The sequence below is a fragment of the Hydra vulgaris genome, chromosome 03 (genome assembly GCF_038396675.1).
Source record: "Hydra vulgaris chromosome 03, alternate assembly HydraT2T_AEP".
NCBI lineage: Eukaryota > Metazoa > Cnidaria > Hydrozoa > Anthoathecata > Hydridae > Hydra > Hydra vulgaris.
In genome coordinates this window covers 21,201,697-21,224,621 of record NC_088922.1, presented here as the reverse complement: position 1 = coordinate 21,224,621, position 22,925 = coordinate 21,201,697, and the positions used below count along the sequence as shown (strand labels likewise).

Below are 22,925 nucleotides of genomic sequence, written 5' to 3'. Positions count from 1 at the left end.
ACATAAATTTTATTGTTTTGATCTCTAGTTATTTGATTATAATGTCAAGCAACTTTAGGTTTGTTTTTTAGTTTAATGTTTCATAGTTCTTGTGTTTTTAGATCAGTGATGCTTTGAATTATCTTCAGTCTCAAAGTATCTTAAGCTGTGATTTAAAAAGTGATAATGTATTAGTTCATGAATTTCCTGAACCAGATTGCAGTCTGTATTCAAAAGTTCGATTACTATTAGGAGGTTATGGAAGCAGTAAAAAAATGTTGAACAAAAATTCAGAATTATATAGGAATTCAATTTTCAGGGTACATGATGCTGATGAAAATATAAAAGTAACTTTGTTTTTAACTTTCAAATCTATTGATTGTTGTGACATATATAAATATATATTATATATATATATATATATATATATATATATATATATATATATATATATATATATATATATATATATATATATATATATATATATATATATATACACATATATATCTTACAATGCTGATTTAGGTGAGCAGTGTGACGCCATACTGAAATAGCCTGGGACTTAATTTATTTAACCTTATTTAACCTAGCTCCTTCATGGGTAGCCAGGCACCTCCAAAAATTACCAGGTACCCAGCATAACAAAAAAATATATATATAAATATATAAAACAAAGAATAATGAATAAATACCAAACCCTTAGTCAATGTAGCATTCATATATATATATATATATATATATATATATATATATATATATATATATATATATATATATATATATATATATATATATATATATAAATTAGTAAAAACACTTATCTAATTTTTTCCTTCAACAAGTTGTTTCGTCATCAGTAGGTTTATCAGAAAGCTTCCTGATAAATCTGCTTATGGCGAAACAGGTTTAAGAAAAAAAAATGTTGAAGAAAAAAATTAGATAAGTGTTTTTACTAATTTATCATTGCTCTTTTCTTTAAGAACATTGAGCACTCTATTTGTAGAATACACTAACATAATTTATATATGTATTTATGCATATATATGACTGGTTTCGATTTTATCTTTCAGATCAAAAACAGTTTGTAAGTTTTAATGGTTTTAATTCTAGTAATAAATTATTTTGTGAGATGTTCTTCAAGGTTCTGTTCTTGATCCTCTTTTGTTTTTAATCTACTTTAACAACCTAACCAACTCTGTTCACTTCTCATCAGTTCATCTGTTTGCTGATGATACAAATCTCTTGCACATCAACAAATCGTATCATTCCTTATGTAAAAATATAAATTCAGACCTAAAAGGTATAGTTCACTAGTTAAATGCTAAACTAATATGTCGTAACACCGAAAAACCAGAATTAATTTTTTTTTCATTTCTGAGAAAAAATATTCCTTTAAAAGTAATGACATCATAATCAAAATTAATAATAAACGATTATATCCTTGGCGAGTTATAAAATATCTTAGTGTGTTAACTGACTGCAATCTTTCATGGAATTTTCACATTGATGAACTAAGCAAGAATCTCGAGCCAACCCTATGCTTTTAATAATTCGTCATTATGTCTATAAAGTTACATTTCAGAATATTTACTATTGCATTATTCTCATCACATCTTAGCTATTGTTGTCAAGGAAACTCATTAACAAGTTGCTATCGTCTCACCATCATTCCATTAGATTAATAAACTTTTAACTAGTTAGATCATTCCAACCAATTAAATCAATCATCATAGTCCTTCAAAAAACTCAACATTCCACCATTTCCATCGCAAGTAAAGTATGCTCGCCTTCTTTTTGTTTTGAATCCTTAAATAAAAATTTACCATCTTCCTTTACAAACTTGTTCACAGAAAGTAGACTAGTACATTCCTACTCTACTAAAAATATATACAATGGTAAACTAAATACCATTTTTTAAAGCACAGAAGTATGGTAAACATTCTATTGTTTATCAGTGTGCTAAACATAAGAATGTTTTTTTATAGAGCGCGAGAACCAAATAAAATTAGGATTTTTATATTCCACTCTTAAATAAAATAAATATATAAAAAAGTTGTTGATCGCCTTATTATATATAGTGAATCTTTTTTTCTTTTTATGTAAATAATGGGAACTTTTTTTTAGTTTATCTAAGCCATTTATAGCTATGACATTTTTGTTCTCCAATCAAAATGACTTTTAAAAAATTTTTAAATTTTTAATTAATAAATAATTTTAGTAAACGACATCATTTCTTGGAGATAATAGCCAAATTCTTTGATTTATAGTTAAAAAATATTATTAAGTATATCAATTCAGTGGAAATTGATAAATTTTGATGATTTGAATAAAAATATTAAGGTAATTTTGTATTTTGCATTTGGATTTTGATAACTAAACAATTAAAATGTCAGCAACTCCATACCGGTTTGAACCTCTTAAAAAAAGACAAAAAAAGCCTGTATGGATGAAAAAAACAAAATAGTTGAAAATTGTATCAGCTATGAAAATTTGAATTTTGATATTGCTAAAATATCAAAGTTAAGCCGTTTAAGTGTTGGTGCTGAACAATTGTGTAATTATGGATATTGTAAAACAATGCTACTTGAAAAAGAATGTCTTTGTTGCGTTAAAATAAAGGAAATAAATATCACCTCAGGTATTATAAATTAATTGACATTCTTTAAAATATAATCTGATGTGCGCAGTATTAATAATAGTAATAATAACAAACATTAACTTTTTTGTACATAATGTAAAGTAAAAAAAGTTTTTTTTTTTAAAGATCATCAATGCATAATAGAGCATAAAATAGCGTCTTATTAATTAAAGCAATAAATAATGTTTTATGGCAATAATTGAAGACAGATGGTGATTAAAGTTGTTATTGTGTTGAAGCACACATTAAAAAATATTATATTTAATATTTCCTAATTTATATGTCATATTTGGCAAGTATTTTACATTTCTCTTATCAAAAAACTAGCAAAATTGACAATGAAAGGTTTTTTGTTAAACAATTTTGATTTCAAAATTAACTCAATAATACTACGCTTTTTTTGCAATCTTTGAGAGTAATTATTTAACTTTAAAAATAAAATAAAATAAGCAATACATGTTTTATAGAATAAATTTTATTAAATATATCTCGCTTGATTAAATAAGTATTTCGAGAATATATGTAAGCAGATGAAAAGTTTAGCAAATAAGGGGATGCCCATAAGGTACGTACACCTAAATTTCGAACCTCCTTTTCCCCCCCTCCCCTCCCTCCCCATTACACATTTTGCATTTTTTATTTATGTTGTTGATATTTTTATACATTTATCTCCACCCAAGCATATGTACTTTATAAACAATCCCTAAATGCTGCTAATTAAACTTTTATAAGGTTAAAAAATAAAAAAATTGTTTAACAGAACCTTCATACGCAAAATAATAATTTAATAACAATAAATATAACACAAAATTAATTTACAGCAATAAACAAGCTTAAAATGTCTGAAATATTTTATTAATATTTTTAATGCGAACTTTGTAAAAATAACAAAAAAATAATAATTTGAAATAACTAAGAAAATTCTATAGTAAATTATGATCAAAAAGTATTTTCTATAGTAATTTATGATTAAAAAACATTCTATAGTAATTTATGATTAAAAAAAAACACTTTTATATAATGATTATTAACCAAACAAATTCTTTAATAATCTATAATGAAAAACTGTGGAGACAGCTTCGAGTAAAACAACAAAGTTTGTTTTTGTTGGTATACATTTATTATTTTGTTTAAAAAAAATTTTTTTTTTTTTAACATCTTTGCTTCCAACAAGGCTGCAAGCAACCACTAATTAAAGTTGGAAGTTACTGGAAGAGAAAAGATGAAGATTGTAGAGCAAGATAACGATTGATAGACGACTTAAAGGATTGCAAATTATATGAATCAGGGAAGCAAGATGAAGGAAGCGAGTTCCAAAGAACTGATGTTTGAGGAAAAAAACTAGACGAATAAGAGTTTTTGGAGCACTTAGGAACAGTCACAGAAAAAGGATGAGACTTAATTGAATAACAAGTAACACAAGAATAAATTTTAGTAGATGGCACAAGAGATGCTAGTTCTTTAGAGCAGTGCCCATTAAAGTATTTGTAGAAAAGAGAAAGAGAAGCAACATTACGACAATGTGATAATAGTTGGAGGTTGGCTGCAAGAGCAGGTCCAACTGTTTACAATGCGTTTATGCAGCTTGTCTAAAAGAGAGAGGCATCATTAGAAGATCCGCCCCAAATATGGCAACAGTATTCCATACAAGGCCAGATTTGAGATTTATAGAGATAAAGAATAGAATCCGAAATAAGAAAGTGTCAAGCTCGATAAAGAAATGCAACCTAAGCAGATGCTAATTTTGTAATGGATTTGACATATGGTTTCCAAGAAAGATCGGAGGTAAGAGTTAATCCTAGAAGATGAAGAGTAGATGACTCATCAATTACATCACTGTTCATAAATATAGGAAGATCTAAATTATTGCGATAATAATTGGCTAAAAAAAATTGAGTTTTAATCTGTATTGAAGTTCACCAGCCACTGTGAGCGCCATGCTGTAGCAAAAGTGAGATCCTTTTCAAGCTCAAATGCTCCTTCCAAGCAATCAGAGAGTGTTGGCTTCTTATCACAACAAGAATTTATGGTAGTATCATCAGCAAACAATACCACCTTAGATGTGAGAATATCTGGAAGTTCGTTAATGTAAATTAAAAAGAGTTTAGGGCCAAGAATTGAACCTTGAGGAACCCCTGAAGTTACAGAATAAGAAAAAGAGTGCTATCCATCGAGGACGACTTTTATACTACAATTGAAAAGGAAGGATTCAATAATCTTAAAGGTGTTGCCAGATACACCATAAGAAGAAAGCTTATGGAGAAGACCAGCATGCCAAACTCTATCAAAAGCTTATGAAATGTCAAGAGCGATGGCCTCAACCTCCCACCTTTATCTGATGCATGATAAAACATATCGGTTATTACTGTTAGCAAATCAGCTGTAGAATGAGAAGATCAAAATCCATATTGATGATCAGAAAGTAAGTTATTAGATTCAAGATGAGAGATTAACTGTTTGTTAATTAAAGATTCAAAAATGTTGCTTATGATAGGAAGAAGACTAATGGGGCTGTAACTAGACGAATCAGATCGTTCTCCAGATTTTTTGAAGATAGGGATAACAGGTATCACTTTCCAGCAGGCTGGAAGACAGAACTCTGATAAGCACTTGTTGAATAGTTTTAGGAGTATAGATGACAGCTCCGGAGAACACTTCTGCAAGACTATAACAGGTATGTTGTCCGGGCCACAGACTGTAGAAGAGTCTAAGCAGAAAATCACTTTAGATACAGAAGCTGGAGTGATACGAATGTCAAGTAATGGATCAACCTGTTTGCTGGCAATATCAGGTAAAACTCAACTAATGGAATCAAAATATGATATTGATGAAAAGTTCTTAGCAAACAGTTCAGCTTTATCTTTAGGTGAGGTGACAAAGTATGAACCATACAAGAGAGATGGAATTAAAGATTTGCCCTTATTATTAATACTATTAAAGATTCTCCAGAAGTCACGAGAGCCTAATTTTTAAGATGAGATGCAAGATTTCATGACCTGAGAATAGCGGGCTTTGATGTTAGAGAAAACCTTTTTACAATGGTTTCTAGTAGTAATAAACAGACATCTGTTTTCAGGGGAATTGTTTTGCTGATAGATATGGAAGTAACGGTTTCAATTGGCAAAACCATGGAGGCAAGTGAGGCTTGACCTGGAATCATCGAGAGGGAACAAAAGATTCCATGTCAGCTTGAATCCACGAAGTTGTATTAGAAGCACATTTGTTGACAGGAAGATGTAAAATTTCTATCCGAGGGCCATCACAAAGAAAATTACGTAAAGAGTCCCAGTCAGTTTTAAGGTAATTGTAAGAGATACGATAATAGGGGGATTCAGGTGATGAAGAAGAAAGAGGTATTAGTTTTAGAGAGATCGAACTGTGATCAGAAGCACCTAAGGGTAAATATGTAGAAACTGAGCACTGACTAGGATCAGAAACAAGGCATAAGTTGAGTAGAGAGGATAAATGATTAGGGTTGTCTGTAAAGCAAGTTGGAAAGTTGACCATTTGAGTTAGGGATTGAGAAAGACAAAAGTTGTGGGCTTTAATTCCTGCAGAATCACTAGAGCCAAGCCATTCAGTGTGATGAGCATTAAAGTCACTGACAACAATAATATTAGCTGATGGATAAAAAGAGAGGGCTTGGTTAATATGATCAGAAATAACATCAAAAAGAGTGCATTTTGAAATGAAGGAGAGCGATATTGAACAAAGAGAAAGGCGATAGAGTGAAGTGGTGGTAATTGAAAGCACATGAAAGAATAGTCTGTGGATTAAAACCTAGTTTCATGACAAATGGGTGAAATCTTACGAATGTAAATGTCCAAGCCAAGCATGTGACTATTGGAGTCTTTATGAATTAAAGGAAGATAACCATCAACACTAAGATCACAAGATGAGACAGCTTAACTCAAATTAGTCTCAAAAAGAGCAAGTAGGTCTGGTGAACTTTGCAATTCTGCCCAAACATTTTTTTTTATTATTCTCTTCAAAATAAACACAACTTGTCTCGGCACTTTGGGATCCCTTTAACATAGCCTCCAAATTATGATTTTAACATGTTTATAATTAATGTATGTTCTATGTGCTTTAATCTATGTGTTTATGGTCCATGTGTTTTAATGTATGTCTTTACTTATTATTACTTATTTTATATTTAAAAATTGGTGTCAATCCTTTGATTCGATTTCTGTATGAGTGACACCATTTTAATAAATTCATTAACTCATTATTAAAAAGAGTTTTATGCTTAAAACTGCCGTTATAATATTTATTATTAATTTTATTTTTTCATTGTAATTATTGTAAACATTTTACTATGATTTGTATTAATTTTGTTATCTTGTGTATGATTGTGTATGATTTGTATTAATTTTGTTATCTTATTATTATTATACTATTGTTGATATTACTGTTATTATTATTTTCAATATTATTAACACTATTGTAAAAATGATTTAATAAAAATAAATAGCTTGTTGTTGTCTCTCTTTTAAATATATATATATATATATATATATATATATATATATATATATATATATATATATATATATATACATATATATATATTTATACATATATGTATATATATATATATATATATATTAGGGTGGGTCAAAAAGTATAAAGTTTTAGCTGCACAAATCAAACATACTAAAAAAGGTGCTCCTCCATTTCCTGAATAAGATAGTATAAGAATTTTTGAATAAGAAATATTTTTAGTGGTCCCAACTGACCCTTGAATATTTAATGGGCCCCTAATGTTACCTTACAAAAATTGTTTCAAAAGTATGTCAACCTGGTACTTAAAAAAAGCGAAATTTTATGAAATTTTCAAAAATGGTTGTTGTTTTTTATAGATATAACTATTTTAGATTTTATTGCATGAAAATGATTGTTTTTTAACGATTTTAAAAAAAGGTAAGTTTTTCAAGGTTTTTTTTATAAATTTTTTTTAAATAAAAATTTTATAAAAAATGACAACCATTTTTGAAAATTTCATAAAATTTCGCTTTTTTTAAGTACCAGGTTGACATACTTTTGAAACAATTTTTGTAAGATAATATTAGGGGCCCATTAAATATTCAAGGGTCAGTTGGGACCACTAAAAATATTTCTTATTCAAAAATTTTTATACTATCTTATCCAGGAAATGGAGGAGCACCTTTTTTAGTATGTTTGATTTGTGCAGCTAAAACTTTATACTTTTCGACCCACCCTAATATATATTATTCTGGTTCAATCCCAACAAAGCTGCAAGCAACCACTAATAAGTTGGAAGTTACTAGAAAAAAATAATAGAGTTATAGAACAAGGAGACTTAACAAGTTGACAGAAGACTTAAAAAGTTGAAGATTGTATGAGTCAGGAAAACATGAAGATGGGAGAGAGTTCCAAAGAGGTCAAGTGGTGGGAAAAAAACTAGACAAATAAAAGTGTCGAGAGCATGCAGGTACAGATACAGTAAAAGAATGAAACTTTGCTGAATGATGAGTCAAGCAAGAATGAGTTTTAGTTAATGGAACTAAAGATAATAGCTTCTTTGATCATTGACCATGATAGTATTTGTAGAAAAGAAAAAGAGGTGCAACTCTACAATGATGGGAAAGTGGTTCAAGCTTAGCAGACCGGGTCCAACTACATTTACTATGCGTTTTTGAACCTTGTCTAGAAGAGAAAGAGCATCATTAGAAGAACCAGTCCAAATATGACAACAGTATTTAATAAAGGGGCGAATAAGAGATTTGTAGAGGTAGAGAATGGAATCAGGAAAGTGAAAATGGCAAACACTATAAAAAGAAGCAACCTTAGCAGATGGTAATTTAGCAATCAACTGTATATAGAGCTTCCATGAAAGTTTAGTAGCAAACGTCATCAGCAAGAAGAGCTACTTTAGATGTAAGGCTCTCAGAATGATCATTGTTGTAGATAAGAAACAAAACAGGACCAATTAGAACTTTAAGGTACCAACAGAACCTTAAGGTACCACAGAAGTTACTGGAAATAAAGAAGAGAGTTGGTCTTCGAGCATAACTTAAATAAAGCGGTTAGAAAGAAATGATTTGATAACCTCAAAAACTTTCTCAGATATACCATATGAAACAAGCTTATGGAAAAGACTAGCATGCAAAACTTTGTCGAAAGCCTTAGATATGTCAAGAGCAATAACCCTAGCCTCGCCACCTCCATCTAATGCACAATAAAATCTTTCAGTCACAGCAGTTAGCATGTCAACGGTAAGTTATTTAACTCAAGATAAGGTGTGAGAAATTTGTTTATCAAAGACTTAAGGACCTTACTAATAACAAAAAGAAGACTGATTGGGTGATATTTGGAGAGGTCATGTTTACTGGAGGTTTTGGAAATTGGAACTACAGATGCCATTTTCAAGCAGGTAGGAAAACAAGACTCAGTCAAGCACTTATTAAATAGTTTAGAGAGAATTGAGGAGTGTTCTGGAAAACAGTTATGTAAGACTATGACAGGAACATTGTCTGCACCACAAGCCGTAAAAGAATTCATTTGAGATATGTTTTAGCAACGGAAGTAACGGAGTGATTTAAATGTCTAACTATAGGTTAACCTGTTTAATTGTAATGAAAGGAAGAAAATGGCCATAAGATTCAAGAGTCAAAATAAAAGAAAAAAATATTTTCTTTGCTAATAGTTCTGCCTTATCTTTGGGAGGTAATAAGTTCAGTCCCATGACCGAGAGATGGATTGTTAGACCTATCTTTGTTAACAATGCTGTTGAAGATTTTTCAAAAGTCTCTAGAGCCTAACTTTTAAAATAAGATGCAAGATTTAGTGAACCAAAAATAATGGAGCTTAGCATCTGACTGCACCTTTTTACATTGATTTCTTGAAATAATAAATAGCTGTTTGTTCTCAAGAAAATTGTTCTTTAGAAAAATAGGAAAAAAATGATTACGATAAGATATAGCAGCTGCACAAGAAGGTGAAAACCATGAAGGAGAATGAAGCTTGTCTTGGAACCAACAAGAAGGAATAAAAGCTTTCAATCCTGCATGAATCCAGGTGGTTATGTAGGAAGCGCATTTTCAGCTGAGAGAGAAAAGACATCAGCTCAAGGACAGTCATGAAAAAAATCATGAAAAGAATCCCAGTCAGCTTTAGGTTAGTAATAAGTAGTGGAATGATAGATTGAATCCGAGAAGGAAGTATAAAATAAAAGATTTGAGGAGATCATTGCATGTTTGCAATTAAAATAATGGGGAATGTAAGTAATTAAAATAATGCACATGTAAGCAATTAAAATAATGCGGAAGTTCATTAGCTTTTATTGTTTTTTAAAAAACCACAATATTTATGTCTGGAAAGTTTTTTAACTAATAGTGTTTTTGTTTTTATTTTTTAAAAACATATTTTTAAACATGCGCAAATTGTTGCTACTTCAATTATCTTACAGCCTACTGTCGTAAGAAAGTTCCCCAAACCAAACCCTCAGTCAATGAATATCAGCTGAGGGTTTTGTTTAGGCAACTTATCCATGATTTCTTTTTTAAGTTTTTAAATTTTATCTGGTCGGTTTATTAGTGTCCTCTTTAAAACTACAGTTTATAGAAGAAAATTTTCAACTACTATGCAAGACTATATATATATATCAGGGACGTGGTGGCCCAGTACGAAGGTACGAGGACTTGTACTGGGCCCTGATTCTAAAATAAAAAAATAAAAAATTCTGGCTCAGGAAACTGGGCCCCCAAAAAGAAACTGGGCCCCCTATCCTCAAAGAAAAAAAGTTTATTTTAATTCTATAAGTTTCTATCAGGGCATTTTTTATAACATTTTATTTAACTTGCATACACGTCGGTTTGTTTGTTTGTTTGGTGTCCACGCAAAACAAACACAAGGTCAGCGGTAATAATAAAAGAAATATGCTAAACTTTAGTTTAGCCAAGGAGGTATAATAGTTTAGCTTTGGAGGTATAATAGCTTAGTCTATGATAACTCCTTGGTTAAGCGTAAATAAAAGTAATTGTTAAGAAAAGTAATTAAAACAAACAAAAAATAACAAACTTTGTTTAGCGTAAATAAATAAAATCGCTGTTGAATAATAATAACAAAAAACGTTGTTGACCTGAAATTGATAGATTTTATACTGTAAAAAAGTTAGTAATACTTTAATACTTTACTTATAAATAGTAATTAAAAATAATAATTAATGTTTTTAAAGTAAATAAGTATAAAAAAAAAGTATCTTATCAACGTAGAAATATAAAGAAGAAAGCTAAATGTAAAAAAGAAAGCTGGAAACTGAAGTTAATCGATTAGCTTGTCTTTCTCAAGAAAGAGAACGGAATTTTGGAGCTAGAGCAAATGAATCAGCTGAACAACGAGCATCTCGGCTAAAAAAACGAAGAGAACGTTATGTTAAGGCAAAGACCGCTGAAACAGAAGAAGGTAGAGGCAGACGTATTGTTAAACGAAAAGTTTAACAATACGTCTGTCCCATCAACAGAAAAAAGAGAAAATTGTTATTGAAAATTTCAAAAGAATAAATATATAGAATGTATGATTTAATTTGCTTTGCATTGGTAGATATGGTTAATATGTATGACAAATAAAATTGTGTGTTTAATGAATTTTTGTTATTACTTTCATTCACTACTACTCAATATGCTCCAGTCCACTCTCTATCGGTCCATAGAATTTATAAATAGTACTTATATGTATATATATGTATATACATATAAGTACTATAATAGTAAATATATGTATATACACATATTATATATATATGTATATATATATATATATGTATATATATATATATGTATATATATATACTATATATAATATGTATATATATATATATATAATAGTCAGGTCAGGTTATCCTGCTACTGGTAACATTTAACCCTTTAAATTATTTCCATTATTTAAATGTATCTGGCTACTGTCTTTTAGAAGGGCTCCTATGTAAAGACTTAAGGGGTAAACAGATTCTATCTGTTGATCACCCCTTCTTCATCTATTAAGCTGGCGCAGATATATTTATAATACATTGTTTCCAGTTTAAGATGTTGAATACTGGATCTTCTTGACTCAATGCATGGATTTTGCTTGTGTCTCTATTTTTATGATTAAGCAGGTCATTCTATTATCTTATAATGAGGGTACAGCTCTAAAACTCAGTTTTATGGTTCTTAGGCCGGCTGGTAGTCAGGTTTCTCGAACTCTGTGGTAGCTCTCAGAAAGGCTGATTCCATCAACAGCTGTACAATATCAGAGTACTAAAAGTGCCATGTTGCACATGGATGGTGTCCCTGTTAGTACTTTTGGTGTGCATTGTCGAGGCCACATTTAGAGGCTTTTGTTATGACTTTGAGTTTATTAATATTAATCAGTGAATTTCTTGGGCTATTAAATAGTGTACTGAGTACTATTTATGCTTTGAGTCAAGTTTTTTAACAAATTTAAAAATGACTAAAGTAACAAAAACTATAAAACACAAAAAACCATCATCATCACCAACTTCTCTAATTCATTAATATTCATGATCTTCGAAGTAACTTTTCTTCTGTTAAGTCTTATCTCTTGCAAAGTTCACCACACCTACTTGCTCTTTGTGAGACTAATTTGAGTTTAATTTGTAAAGACTTCATTAGTAATATGCTTGGCCTGGCCATTTAAATTCGTAAGAATTCCCCCATTTTTCAGGAAACTAGGCTTGAATTGACCAACTATCCTTTTATGTACTTTCATTTAGCACCACTTCACTCTACCGCCTTTTTCATAGTTCCATAACACTCTCCTTCATCTCAAAACTGCACGCCTTTCAATCTTATTTCTATTCAAACTGACCAAGCCCCTTCTATTTATCCATCAGCCAATATTGTTGTTGTTGGTGACTTTAATGCTCATCACACTGAATGGCTTGGCTTTAGTGTCAGTGACTCTGCAGGTGTTAAGGCCCACAACTTTTGTTTTTCTCTTCTCTCAAAACGTTTCTCAAAACATTTCTCAAACAGTCAACTTTTTAACTCGCTTTCCAGACAACCTGAATCATTTACCTTCTCTACTTGATTTATTTCTTGTTACTGATCCTAGTCAGTGTTCAGTTTCTCCACATTCACCTTTAGTTGCTTCTTATCTCAGTTTGATCTCTAAAACTAATATCTCATTCTTCTTCACCTGAATCCCTCTATCATCGTACCTCTTACAACTATCTTAAAGCTGACTGGGACTCTTTCCATGATTTTCTTCGTGATGCCCCTTGGGTAGAAATCTTTTGTCTTCCTGCTGACAAATGTGCTTCTTACATAACTTCTTTGATTTAGCTGGCATAGAATCTTAAGTTCCTTTATAAAGATTCCCAGTCAAGCTTCACTCTTATAGTTTTCTCATTGTGCTGCTGCAATTTCCAATTGTTATTCTATAGTTTATAATTGGCAAATCTGTTATTGCACCTCTCTTGTATGGTTCAGATTTTGTCACCTCACCTAAAGACAAAGCTGTTTTTCAACATGCTGGAAAGCAGCATCTGTTATCCCTGTTTTTAAAAGTTCTGGGCAGCGATCTGACTATTCTAACTACCGTCCCATTAGTCTTCTTTCTATCATAAGCAACATTTTTGAATCTTTAATTAACAAACTCCTTATCTCTCATCTTTAATCTAATAACTTTCTGATCATCAACATGGATTTCAATCTTCTCGCTCTACAGCTGTTTTGCTAACAGTAATAATCAATAGATTATATCTTTCATTAGATAGAGGTGGAGAGGTTATTTTGTAAATGTACCATTTACAAAAATTTACTCTCATGTTACTCGTCATTCAATTAAGTCTCATGTGTTTTTTTGTGACTATTTTTAAGTGTTCTAAATACTCTTATTCGTCTAGTTTTTTTCCTCAAACATCAGTTCTTTGGAATTCGCTTTCTTTATCTTGCTTTTCTGATTGATATAATTTGCAATATTTTAAGTTGTCTGTCAATCATTATCTTGCTCTATAAACTTTGTCTTTTCTCTTCCAGTGTGTTTCAAATCTAATAGTGGTTGCTTGCAGCCTTGTTGGAAGCAAAGATATTGAAAATTAAAAAATTAGAAAATATTCAAAACCACCTAAAAAGTAAAAGGAGAAATTGAACACAAGCTAGGGTTAGAGACACAAAAACAAATCAAAGAGTGAATGTAAATGATTAGTGTTGTCTGGAAATCAATTCACTATGTTAACTATCTGAGTAAGAGATTGAGAAATACAGAAGTCAGAGGCTTTAGTGCCAGCTGGATCAGTGGTGTTAGAACCAAGCCATTTTGTGTGATGAGCATTAAAGTCACCAATAACAACAATATTGGCAGTGGAGTAAATAGAGAGGGCATGGTCAAAATTATCAGAAATTACATCTAAACGGAGCAGTCTAGGGAAGAATGAAAATGATAAAGAACAAGAAGAAAGAGTGAAAAAGTGCTAAGCGGAAGCACACAAAATAATGGTCAAAGGATTTGAACCTGATTTCACGACAAATAGATGAATTGATACATATGTTTATCCCAAGCCAAGCATGTGACTATTGGAATCTTTGCGAAAGGATAGTACCCATCAACACTTGAGATAAGAATTAGGAATAGTAGAATATAAATTAGTCTCATTAAAAGCAAGCCAGTCTAATGAATTTTGGTAAGATTCAACTGATGGAAGCTTGCTTTGCAGACCTTCCATCAGTTTTATATATTAAAATAGTTGGGTGCTTTTTGTTTAATATGTTGGGTTATTTTGGGCATGAATTTAAAAAGAACTTTATAGGGGATAAGATTGCCTCCCAAGCAATGAGCTAACATATGTCGTAACATAGGGCTCCTTGTGTTGCCTCAACAATGTGCACCAAAAGCATAAACAGGGAAACCTTACTACCATCATCATGCTGGTAGTAAAGTTTCTCGAAGCCTGTGGGAGAGCTACCTTAGAGTGCAGGAAGCAATGTAACACAGGTTTACAGCTACACTAGCCTAATAGATGAAGAAGGGGTTTGAGGCTGGTTAGCAGAATTATTTTGCTTACCCCTAAAGTCTTTGCCAAGGAGGCCTCCTTTAAGACAGTAGCTGGATGCAGTTAACATCTGCCCAAAATGAGTATTTTTATTGAGACAATATCTCTAGCCTTTACTCAACCAAGAGCCCCAATGAAGGGGAATTTTAAGCCGGAGTTTGTTTCTCCTAGCCTTTACCTAAAGAAGTACTTTCTACAAAGCAGCAGGACATGGAGCAGGTAGCACTAGGTTACATAATACCAGTAGCAAGGTGATCATCATGATCCTGAACCAGACCTAACTTTAGTAATTAAAAGGAACTACTTCCTGCAAATAGTACCGAAAAATATTGGGCATGATATTTTGGAAATGCATTAGGAAAAATATTAAATCTAACAAAATACTACAGATTAAGGTGAGTGTATGTTTTATAGTTGGAGTGTCTAGTTAGTTAATGAGCTAAAACTGCATCAAAACAGATTTAAACATTTAAACAGAACAAATACATCCATAAAGTAACTTACAAGTGAGTAAACACCATGTCGTAGTTTCAGACAGAACCCAAACATACATACAAACATAAACAGACAGAACACAATGATACATATAGCAACTTATGGGTGAGTGAACACCGCATCAGAGGTTCAGACAGAACACAAAGGTACAGATAGCAACTTACGGGTGAGTGAACACTGTGCCAGAGGTTAAGACAGAGTACAAACATACATATAAAGTAGATTACAAGTGAGTTAAAACAGTAACTAAGGCACCTCCATCTATATAAAAGACACACCAAAAAAATAAGTAAATATATATATATATATATATATATATATATATATATATATATATATATATATATATATATATATATATATATATATTACTATAGGCATGACTGATTATAAATAATATTGATGACAGGAAGCAAACTCCTTCCAGCCTTTGTTTAGAAAGTTGATCCCATAAGGCAGTAGGACATGAAACAGGTTGCACTGGGTTACACGTTACCAGTAGCAGAGTGATCATGAAGACCATACACCTGACCTGACAACATTCTGTTTATTATTAGTTTGTTGTGCATATGTCATGATAGAGATGTTAATCAAAAACATCAAAAGTTACTCGCATAGATTTATTTTTTTTTGGTGGTTATAAAGGTGCTTCCAGAAGTCCTTATGGTCTTATCACAGAGCACTGCGGAAGAGCATTTAACTGGAAAGTTTACGCCTCCTTTCTTACTAATGTAGCTTATTGGGCTAGAGCTGACGTAGAACCTATGACCTCTGGTTTCTGAGCCAGAACTCCACTGCGCCACAGCTGCTTATTGATACTTTCTTTAAGAAAGGTTTTGAACCTCTTGTTGAGGTAATAAGCAAATTGTTTGCAGTTGATAATCTTAGTTTCAACCACATTGCAAGTAGTGTTTTGCTTAGATTAACATTTAAATCAAATTGTTACACTTTATAAAAAAGCCCTCAAAATATCAGAGATCAATTTAATCACAAAAAAGATTGAACTTTGGTGTAACAAATAGAGGTAGCCTGTTTGAGTAGCAACAATGGCAGAGTTTGTAGAAAAGAGGAGATGTAATATTAAAACAATTGGACAAAGGCTCAAGCTAAGCATCTAGATCTGTTTCAGTATCATACACAATATTTTTTTAACTTATCTCAAAGAGAGAGGGCTTTTTTAAACTTATCTCAAAGAGAGAGCACTTTTTTAAAATATGAAATCAATATTCAATGCGAAACTTATAAGTGATATAAAAAATTTTATTTAAATATTTATCTAGTTTTTTTTTTTTTTTTTTCTCATGGGTTGTTTTTACAATCTATATTTTATTTACTAGTTATTTGATTTATTTTTTAATTTATATTTTTTATCAATTGAATTGTTGTATTTAGCTTTTATTATGTAACAAGTGCTAAAGTTAACAATTATAATGTAACAATAAACTCAACAAGACATTTTTTTATTTGGTCTTCTGACGATTTTGGATTTCTATTTGGTCTTCTGACGATTTCTATTATTATCTAAGTAATCTTTATCTTAATTATTTTTGTTGATCTGTTGGTGTATTGTTTTTGTCATTGTTGATCTGTTAATAAAAATTTCAATTTTTTTTTTGATTTAATATAATACATTGTAATAGTTTTTTTCAAATACTGATAACAATTTTCTTATTTACATATCAATCCTGTGTCAATTAAGTTATTTATTTAATTTTTGTTAATAGATTCATGTAACTTCTGCTAAAATATTTACGTAATTTCTGTTAAAATATATTTGTAACTTCTGGTCAAATATTTATGTAACTTCTGCTAAAATATTTATGTAACTTCTGTTTAAATGACTAATGCTAATTACTAATGCTGCACAAAAAAACATCAGCAAAAAGCAATTAAAACAATAAAAAGCAGAACCAATTAGCAAGTAAAATGACTTAAGATAATTAAAATTGTCATTGATAATCAGGAATATTTGTAATGGTAGTTTTATCGATTGAAATCAAATAAGTTCTTCTCAATGTTATTTTAGTGACATAGCTAGCTTTCACATTTCACTTTCACGTTTAGCTTTCACATTTAGCTTTCATTGAACACAGAAGGTTTAGTTGTAAAGTATTTTAATAATTTAATAAATAATTTTAAAATTAAAAGAAAGTTTTTAATTTAAATGTAGTAATATGTATAATTAAATTTTTAGTTTTTAATAATAATTAAACATATTTTTAAATTATTGGTTAAGTATCATTCAATTTATTATTAACTCATATTTAAATTTTATTCAATTTATTTTTAATTCAAAATATCATATTATAGGTTTTGAGTTTCATGTTTGGTTCCTTTATGTATGAATTAGTAAATCTTCAAAGACCTTTTGGTAACTGTGTCAAAAGAAATCTTGTTAATAAGTTCATATTAGAGGGGAAACGTCCTAAATTATCACTAATGGTAAGAGTATTCTTGTTTTCTCATTAGTTCTTGTGCCAGCATATATGCTGAACCTTTAATTAGGTTTTAATTGTTTTTGTATCAGATTATTAAAGCAAACTTTTTATCATTAGTATTGCTTGTTGATTATGACTGTATTTTTTGCTATAAGCATGAATAATGATAATATTCTTTTTACAAACAATTTATTGCAATTCAGGCTAGACAATATCCAATTCCTATATTATCATTGCTGCATCGATGTTGGGCATTTAATTATAATGATAGACCAACTACTTTAGAAATTAAAAGTCTTGCAAATTCGGATGAACTAACATCGCTTTTAGATGTTTTAGGTAAGATTAAATTTTGTGGATAAAATGATGCTAATGATGATGATGATGATGATGATGATGATGATGATGATGATGATGATGATGATGATGATGATGATGATGATGATGATGATGATGATGATGATGATAATGATGCTGGTGATGATGATGATGATGGTGGTGGTGGTGGTGGTGGTGGTGGTGGTGGTGGTGGTGGTGGTGGTGATGATGATGATGATGATGATGATGATGATGATGATGATGATGATGATGATGATGATGATGATGATGATGATCTCTTTTATACTATTTATACAAGATAACAGGGCTGATATTAGGCCAGATCTGCATAATTGTATATTATATAGATATTACTGCATAATTGTATATATATATAGTTATATATTAGGGATGTTCAAAAGGTATATAATAGCACAGAATATCCAAAACATTTTTAGTAGATATCACTCTTGTGATGATTAGTGTTAATTTTTTTTTTTTTTTTACACAACTCAAGCATAACCAAAAATACAATGTTTTCATCATAGAAAAGTTGTTGCCTAAAGTTGGAAAGTTTCAAAAGGAAGGAATGAAGCATACAGTACATTTTGCAAGGTTCTAAACAGCTTTCTAAATTGCTGAATGTTTGAATTACTTTACATATTGTAAAAGGTTTCAAATTATTTAAGGATGTTCCAAATATTCAGATCTGTTTAAGAGTATTGTGGATGATTAAGAACATTCTGGAACCCCAAACTTTCCAAAACATTTTTAAAGTCAAGAATATTCTGCAATTTTATGGAAGTTACTATGTTTTGGATTCTGAAAAAATACAGAAAAATAGCTTAGTAAAAAAGATTTTCTGGAGAAACTCTTCAACCCTGTCAAAAATATCTTTCGAAACTGTTGCACATTTAAGATAACTCTCTTGGAGTCAAAAATATTTTTATCTCAACCATTGCTTATCAAGTTGTGGATGAGGCAAAAGCTATCTATGATAAGGTAAATACTTATGACAAAGTTGCATTTTTCTACAATGAATGTACCTCCCTGAAATACATTCCAAAAGTGAATCTCAAAATCAAATAACAAAACAAGAAGAATTCAAAGAAAAGAAAGTTATGCTCTGTGGCTTCTCTGCTGTTGATGCCATTGAAACAATTCAAAGAGATTAAATTTGCCTCAAGGAAAGAAGATATTGAATTTTTATAAAATCAAAAATTATTAGAATGAAGGAACTTGGTAGCAGGAAGTGCCAAGAAGTATTTACAGAGTATGCACAGATAGATAATAAGAAATGAAGAATCAAAAAATAAAAAAAAGCAACTCAAAAGCAAAAAAGAAAGAGTGCAAATTAAATGTTTCATTAAGAAATTCAAGTTATAAGAGAAGACATTCTTCCAACTTCCTCATTGTCCCAAACAAGGAAATCTTGATTATTCAAACAAGGAAATCTAAAAAAATTTCTTTAGCTCTTTCAAGAAGCATTTTTGATGATCTTAAATTGTTGCAGCCATTGATATTTAAGTTCTAAATATAATTTCAATTTCCAATTTTACTTAGTTCTTGAAGCATTGATATAATTTTTAATTTTAATTTTACTTCTTTTGAATCAGTTCTGATTAAATTAATTTCAGTTCAGTTCTTATGATTTCAATCATTTTAATTCTTATTTCAGTTTCTAAATCAGTTCATATTTTACTTATATCAAATTTCACAGCAATTAGTAGTCGTAACGACACATTTTTTTGAAAAAATTAAAGTGCAATCTTGAAGTTTATGATTTTGGGTAACTTGTACTTGTTGCATTCATTAAAAAAAAAAATCTTATGGCTCCTTCCGGGGCCTTAAAAAAAAAAAAAAAATTACCCCACCCCGGGGTAAGTTGGCGCAAACTATAATAAAGATTACAAACGTATTAGTGAGTAAAAATTTATAAAAATTTTTAAATATTTCTATGAGCTAGAAGCAGTTAGTAGTTCGAATATGAAGCCAAAACAACACCCTACCTTTGTTCCTGGTAACAAAATCCCATAAAAAAATTTTTTTGTAAAAAATAAATTAAAAAATTTTTTTTTTGTTAAAATAAATTTTTTCAATATTGTTATAAATAATAATTTAAAAAAAAATTTGATTTTATTAAGATATTTTTGTTTTTCAGCTTCCCCTGTGAAAATTTTGCCAATAAACCCCAAAAGCTTTTCAATAAACTGCCTAAAGATCCTGAAAAACGACAACTACTAAAAAAACCTGACTGATAATAGTAAATCAGTTGTGACTGGAATATTTATAGTAGTTTTATTCATAGGACCCAAGATGAAATGATCAATTAGGAAAGTTCCCTAAGATTTCTGATACTTTTTGATAAAAGACTCTGCACATAAACGCAATTCGTCAACTTACCCCTGCTGACAACTAGCCCCGGTCTCCCCTATCATTATTTCAAGAAATAATGTAATACATAAGTTTCAAGAAAGAAATTTGAAAAATTTTTTAACTTAGTAATAAACATCTAAATAACCATACAAATAGTCATAAAATACTCATTCAATGATTCAATTGAGTTATAATAAGATTTTTTTTTTGAAATTGAAAGAAAATATCTGGTTGAATTATAATTACAAGTTTTTGTTCAGTTTCATAAAAACTCTCATCTCTAATGATTTTTTCATTCGATTGCGGCGACCAACAGTTAAAATTCCACAAAGTGAAAAAATCTTTTCTACAAACGCCTGTGATGCTGGGGCGGACAGTAAATCTTCAGCCAAAACTGCAATCTTGCTATACTTGCTTTTGTTTTGTTTCCAAAAGAGCAGGCCGTTACTTGGCAGCGCTTCATCACTGCTTATGTCAACCAAATACCTTGACAGCTGACTTGCAACAGTGATATTGTCTTGGTTATAAATCTTTCCTTCTTTTGTAAAGATTTTATTTGACAAGAACTTAAAGCGCTTTATGGCAGCAAATTCACATTCAGATCCATTTGACTCAGCAGCAGCTTGTAATTCTTGTTCTACTCCACAAACTTTTATTATATACATCTTTGCTGCATGGAGCAAGGTGTCCATTTCCGGTGTGAGTATAAAGGCAGCAATGGTTGGATCTAACAAACATGCAGCAGACGGAAGAGGATTAAACGTATCTGAGTCCGGCTGCAGAATTGATTGAAACAGTTGATGTAGATCTCCAAGAAGATTCGCTGTCAAAGACTTGTTGGTAGGATATTCTTGTAAATGGCATTCCAAATTGAGTATAGATGGTAGAACCTGTGAAAGAGACTGGGCATCGGTCTTAAGTATATCTGTTTGTACTGCAAATGGTTCCAAAAGTGAAGAAATGTTTTGAAGACGAACCCATTCACTTGCTTTGAATGTGTCGATTCCTAAATTTAAGTAAACTATCTGTAATTAAAGTTTACTAATAACAATTGTTATAACTAATAATTGTCATTGATATACGTCTCTTTTTTCCATGCTATTGTGATGTGATTTAAAAGGCAGGGTAAAGTCTTTCCGTGTTATTAGTAAACCTAATTTAAAGACTATATGCCCTGTCTTGTTTTTTAATGATAATGACTAATGAACTTACAATTTATTAACATTTTCGTTTTTTTAGTTTAAATAAGGTAAGACACAATTTTGTAGATTTAATAAAATTCCGAAAACAATTTATATACACTAATAACATAAATAATAAAATAATATGTACCAATTTCTGTAAGAACTTCATTCACCGATGTCTTTATTTTCAACAGCCGGTCAATCATCTGATATGTACTGTTCCATCTTGAGGTGCAGTCAGTTATCACAGACTTTCCACACTTGTCAATAAGTTTCTCAATTGCCACACTCGATTTCCTAATTCTTGATACAACTTGTCTCGTTTCTAAGATGGTTGCACTATAATGTTCATAAACTGGTTTTATGAGAAGCTGGAGTGTGTGAGCCATACAGGGCATTCGACGATATGGAATATGATCTGGTAGGAATAAATCAGTTTGTTCTGACTGAGACTGGATCTCTTCCTCATCAGTTTCATGTTCAGACTCGTCAGATTCAAACTCATAAGATTCAGATTTGTCAGATTCAAACTCATAAGATTCAGATTCGTCAGATTTCTTAGCTGCATGCACTTCATGTAAGAGCCTGATGGCTTTAACCATATTAGACCCGTTGTCTGAAACAATCAACATAACTTGATTTTCTCTAATACCCCACTGGTCAAGACATTTCTTTAAACATTCGGCAAGCATCTCACCCGTGTGGGGATGTTGGAGTTCCATCAAATTTAGGAAAGCATGTCGTGTTTTATCAATGGTGGTGTCATAGAAACAAGCAGATACTCCAAGGAACGATGCTGTGAGATCCTTCTTCGTCCAACCATCAAGACAAATTGTTACTTTGCGTGTATGATTTATCAAGTCTTTCAGTTGTGCAGATTGTCGAAGAAAACGCTCGTTTATCCGCTTGTTCAGTGTTGCAGACCCTGCAATATAAAATTTAAATTAGTTAAAATTTAATGCACATCAGTTTGTGTAGTTAGTTACTATAGTGTTACACTAATGATACGATAATTACAGGTAAACATTTAAAAATTGTTTAGCATTGAATGAATCTAAAACAATAATTTAAAAATTTAGTTGTGTTAATTATTACCTGGCAATTTAAATTTTGGGTCAAGCGTTTTTATCATCTTTCGAAACGACGGCTGATCTAGCAATACCATTGGATAGCTGGTATTAACAATCATTTCATTCACGCTATTCTGACGCACTTGATATTCACTTGATTCCGTTGGCCACGCGGTGATTCGGGGTTCAAAGCTCTCTCTTGTTGTCTGGGTTTTTGTCTTTTCACTATTTTGGGAAGATGTAGAATTGATTTCATCAATTTTACGTTTCAAAAACATTTTTTCTGCATTTCGCTTTTTCTTTTCATCCGTGTAACATTTGTGTGTCTCTTTATGTATTCTCTGAATGTGCGCTACTAAGTTACTGGAATTTTTTCCGGCAAGAAATGCGCCACACGCGCCCTCATTA

The 22,925-nt window shown here is 30.7% G+C and overlaps 1 protein-coding gene across 2 annotated transcripts in view; it reads left to right on the top strand.

Annotated features, from left to right (window-relative positions):
• LOC101236587 (leucine-rich repeat serine/threonine-protein kinase 1) overlaps positions 1–22,925 on the top strand; it is a 216,950-nt gene that overhangs the window by 179,588 nt on the left and 14,437 nt on the right. For both annotated transcript variants that reach the window (XM_065792620.1, XM_065792621.1), the window contains 3 exons: positions 102–326; positions 17,442–17,573; positions 17,773–17,908. In XM_065792620.1, coding sequence (XP_065648692.1) covers positions 102–326; positions 17,442–17,573; positions 17,773–17,908 — 493 coding nt within the window. The remainder of the gene's footprint in view (positions 1–101; positions 327–17,441; positions 17,574–17,772; positions 17,909–22,925) is intronic.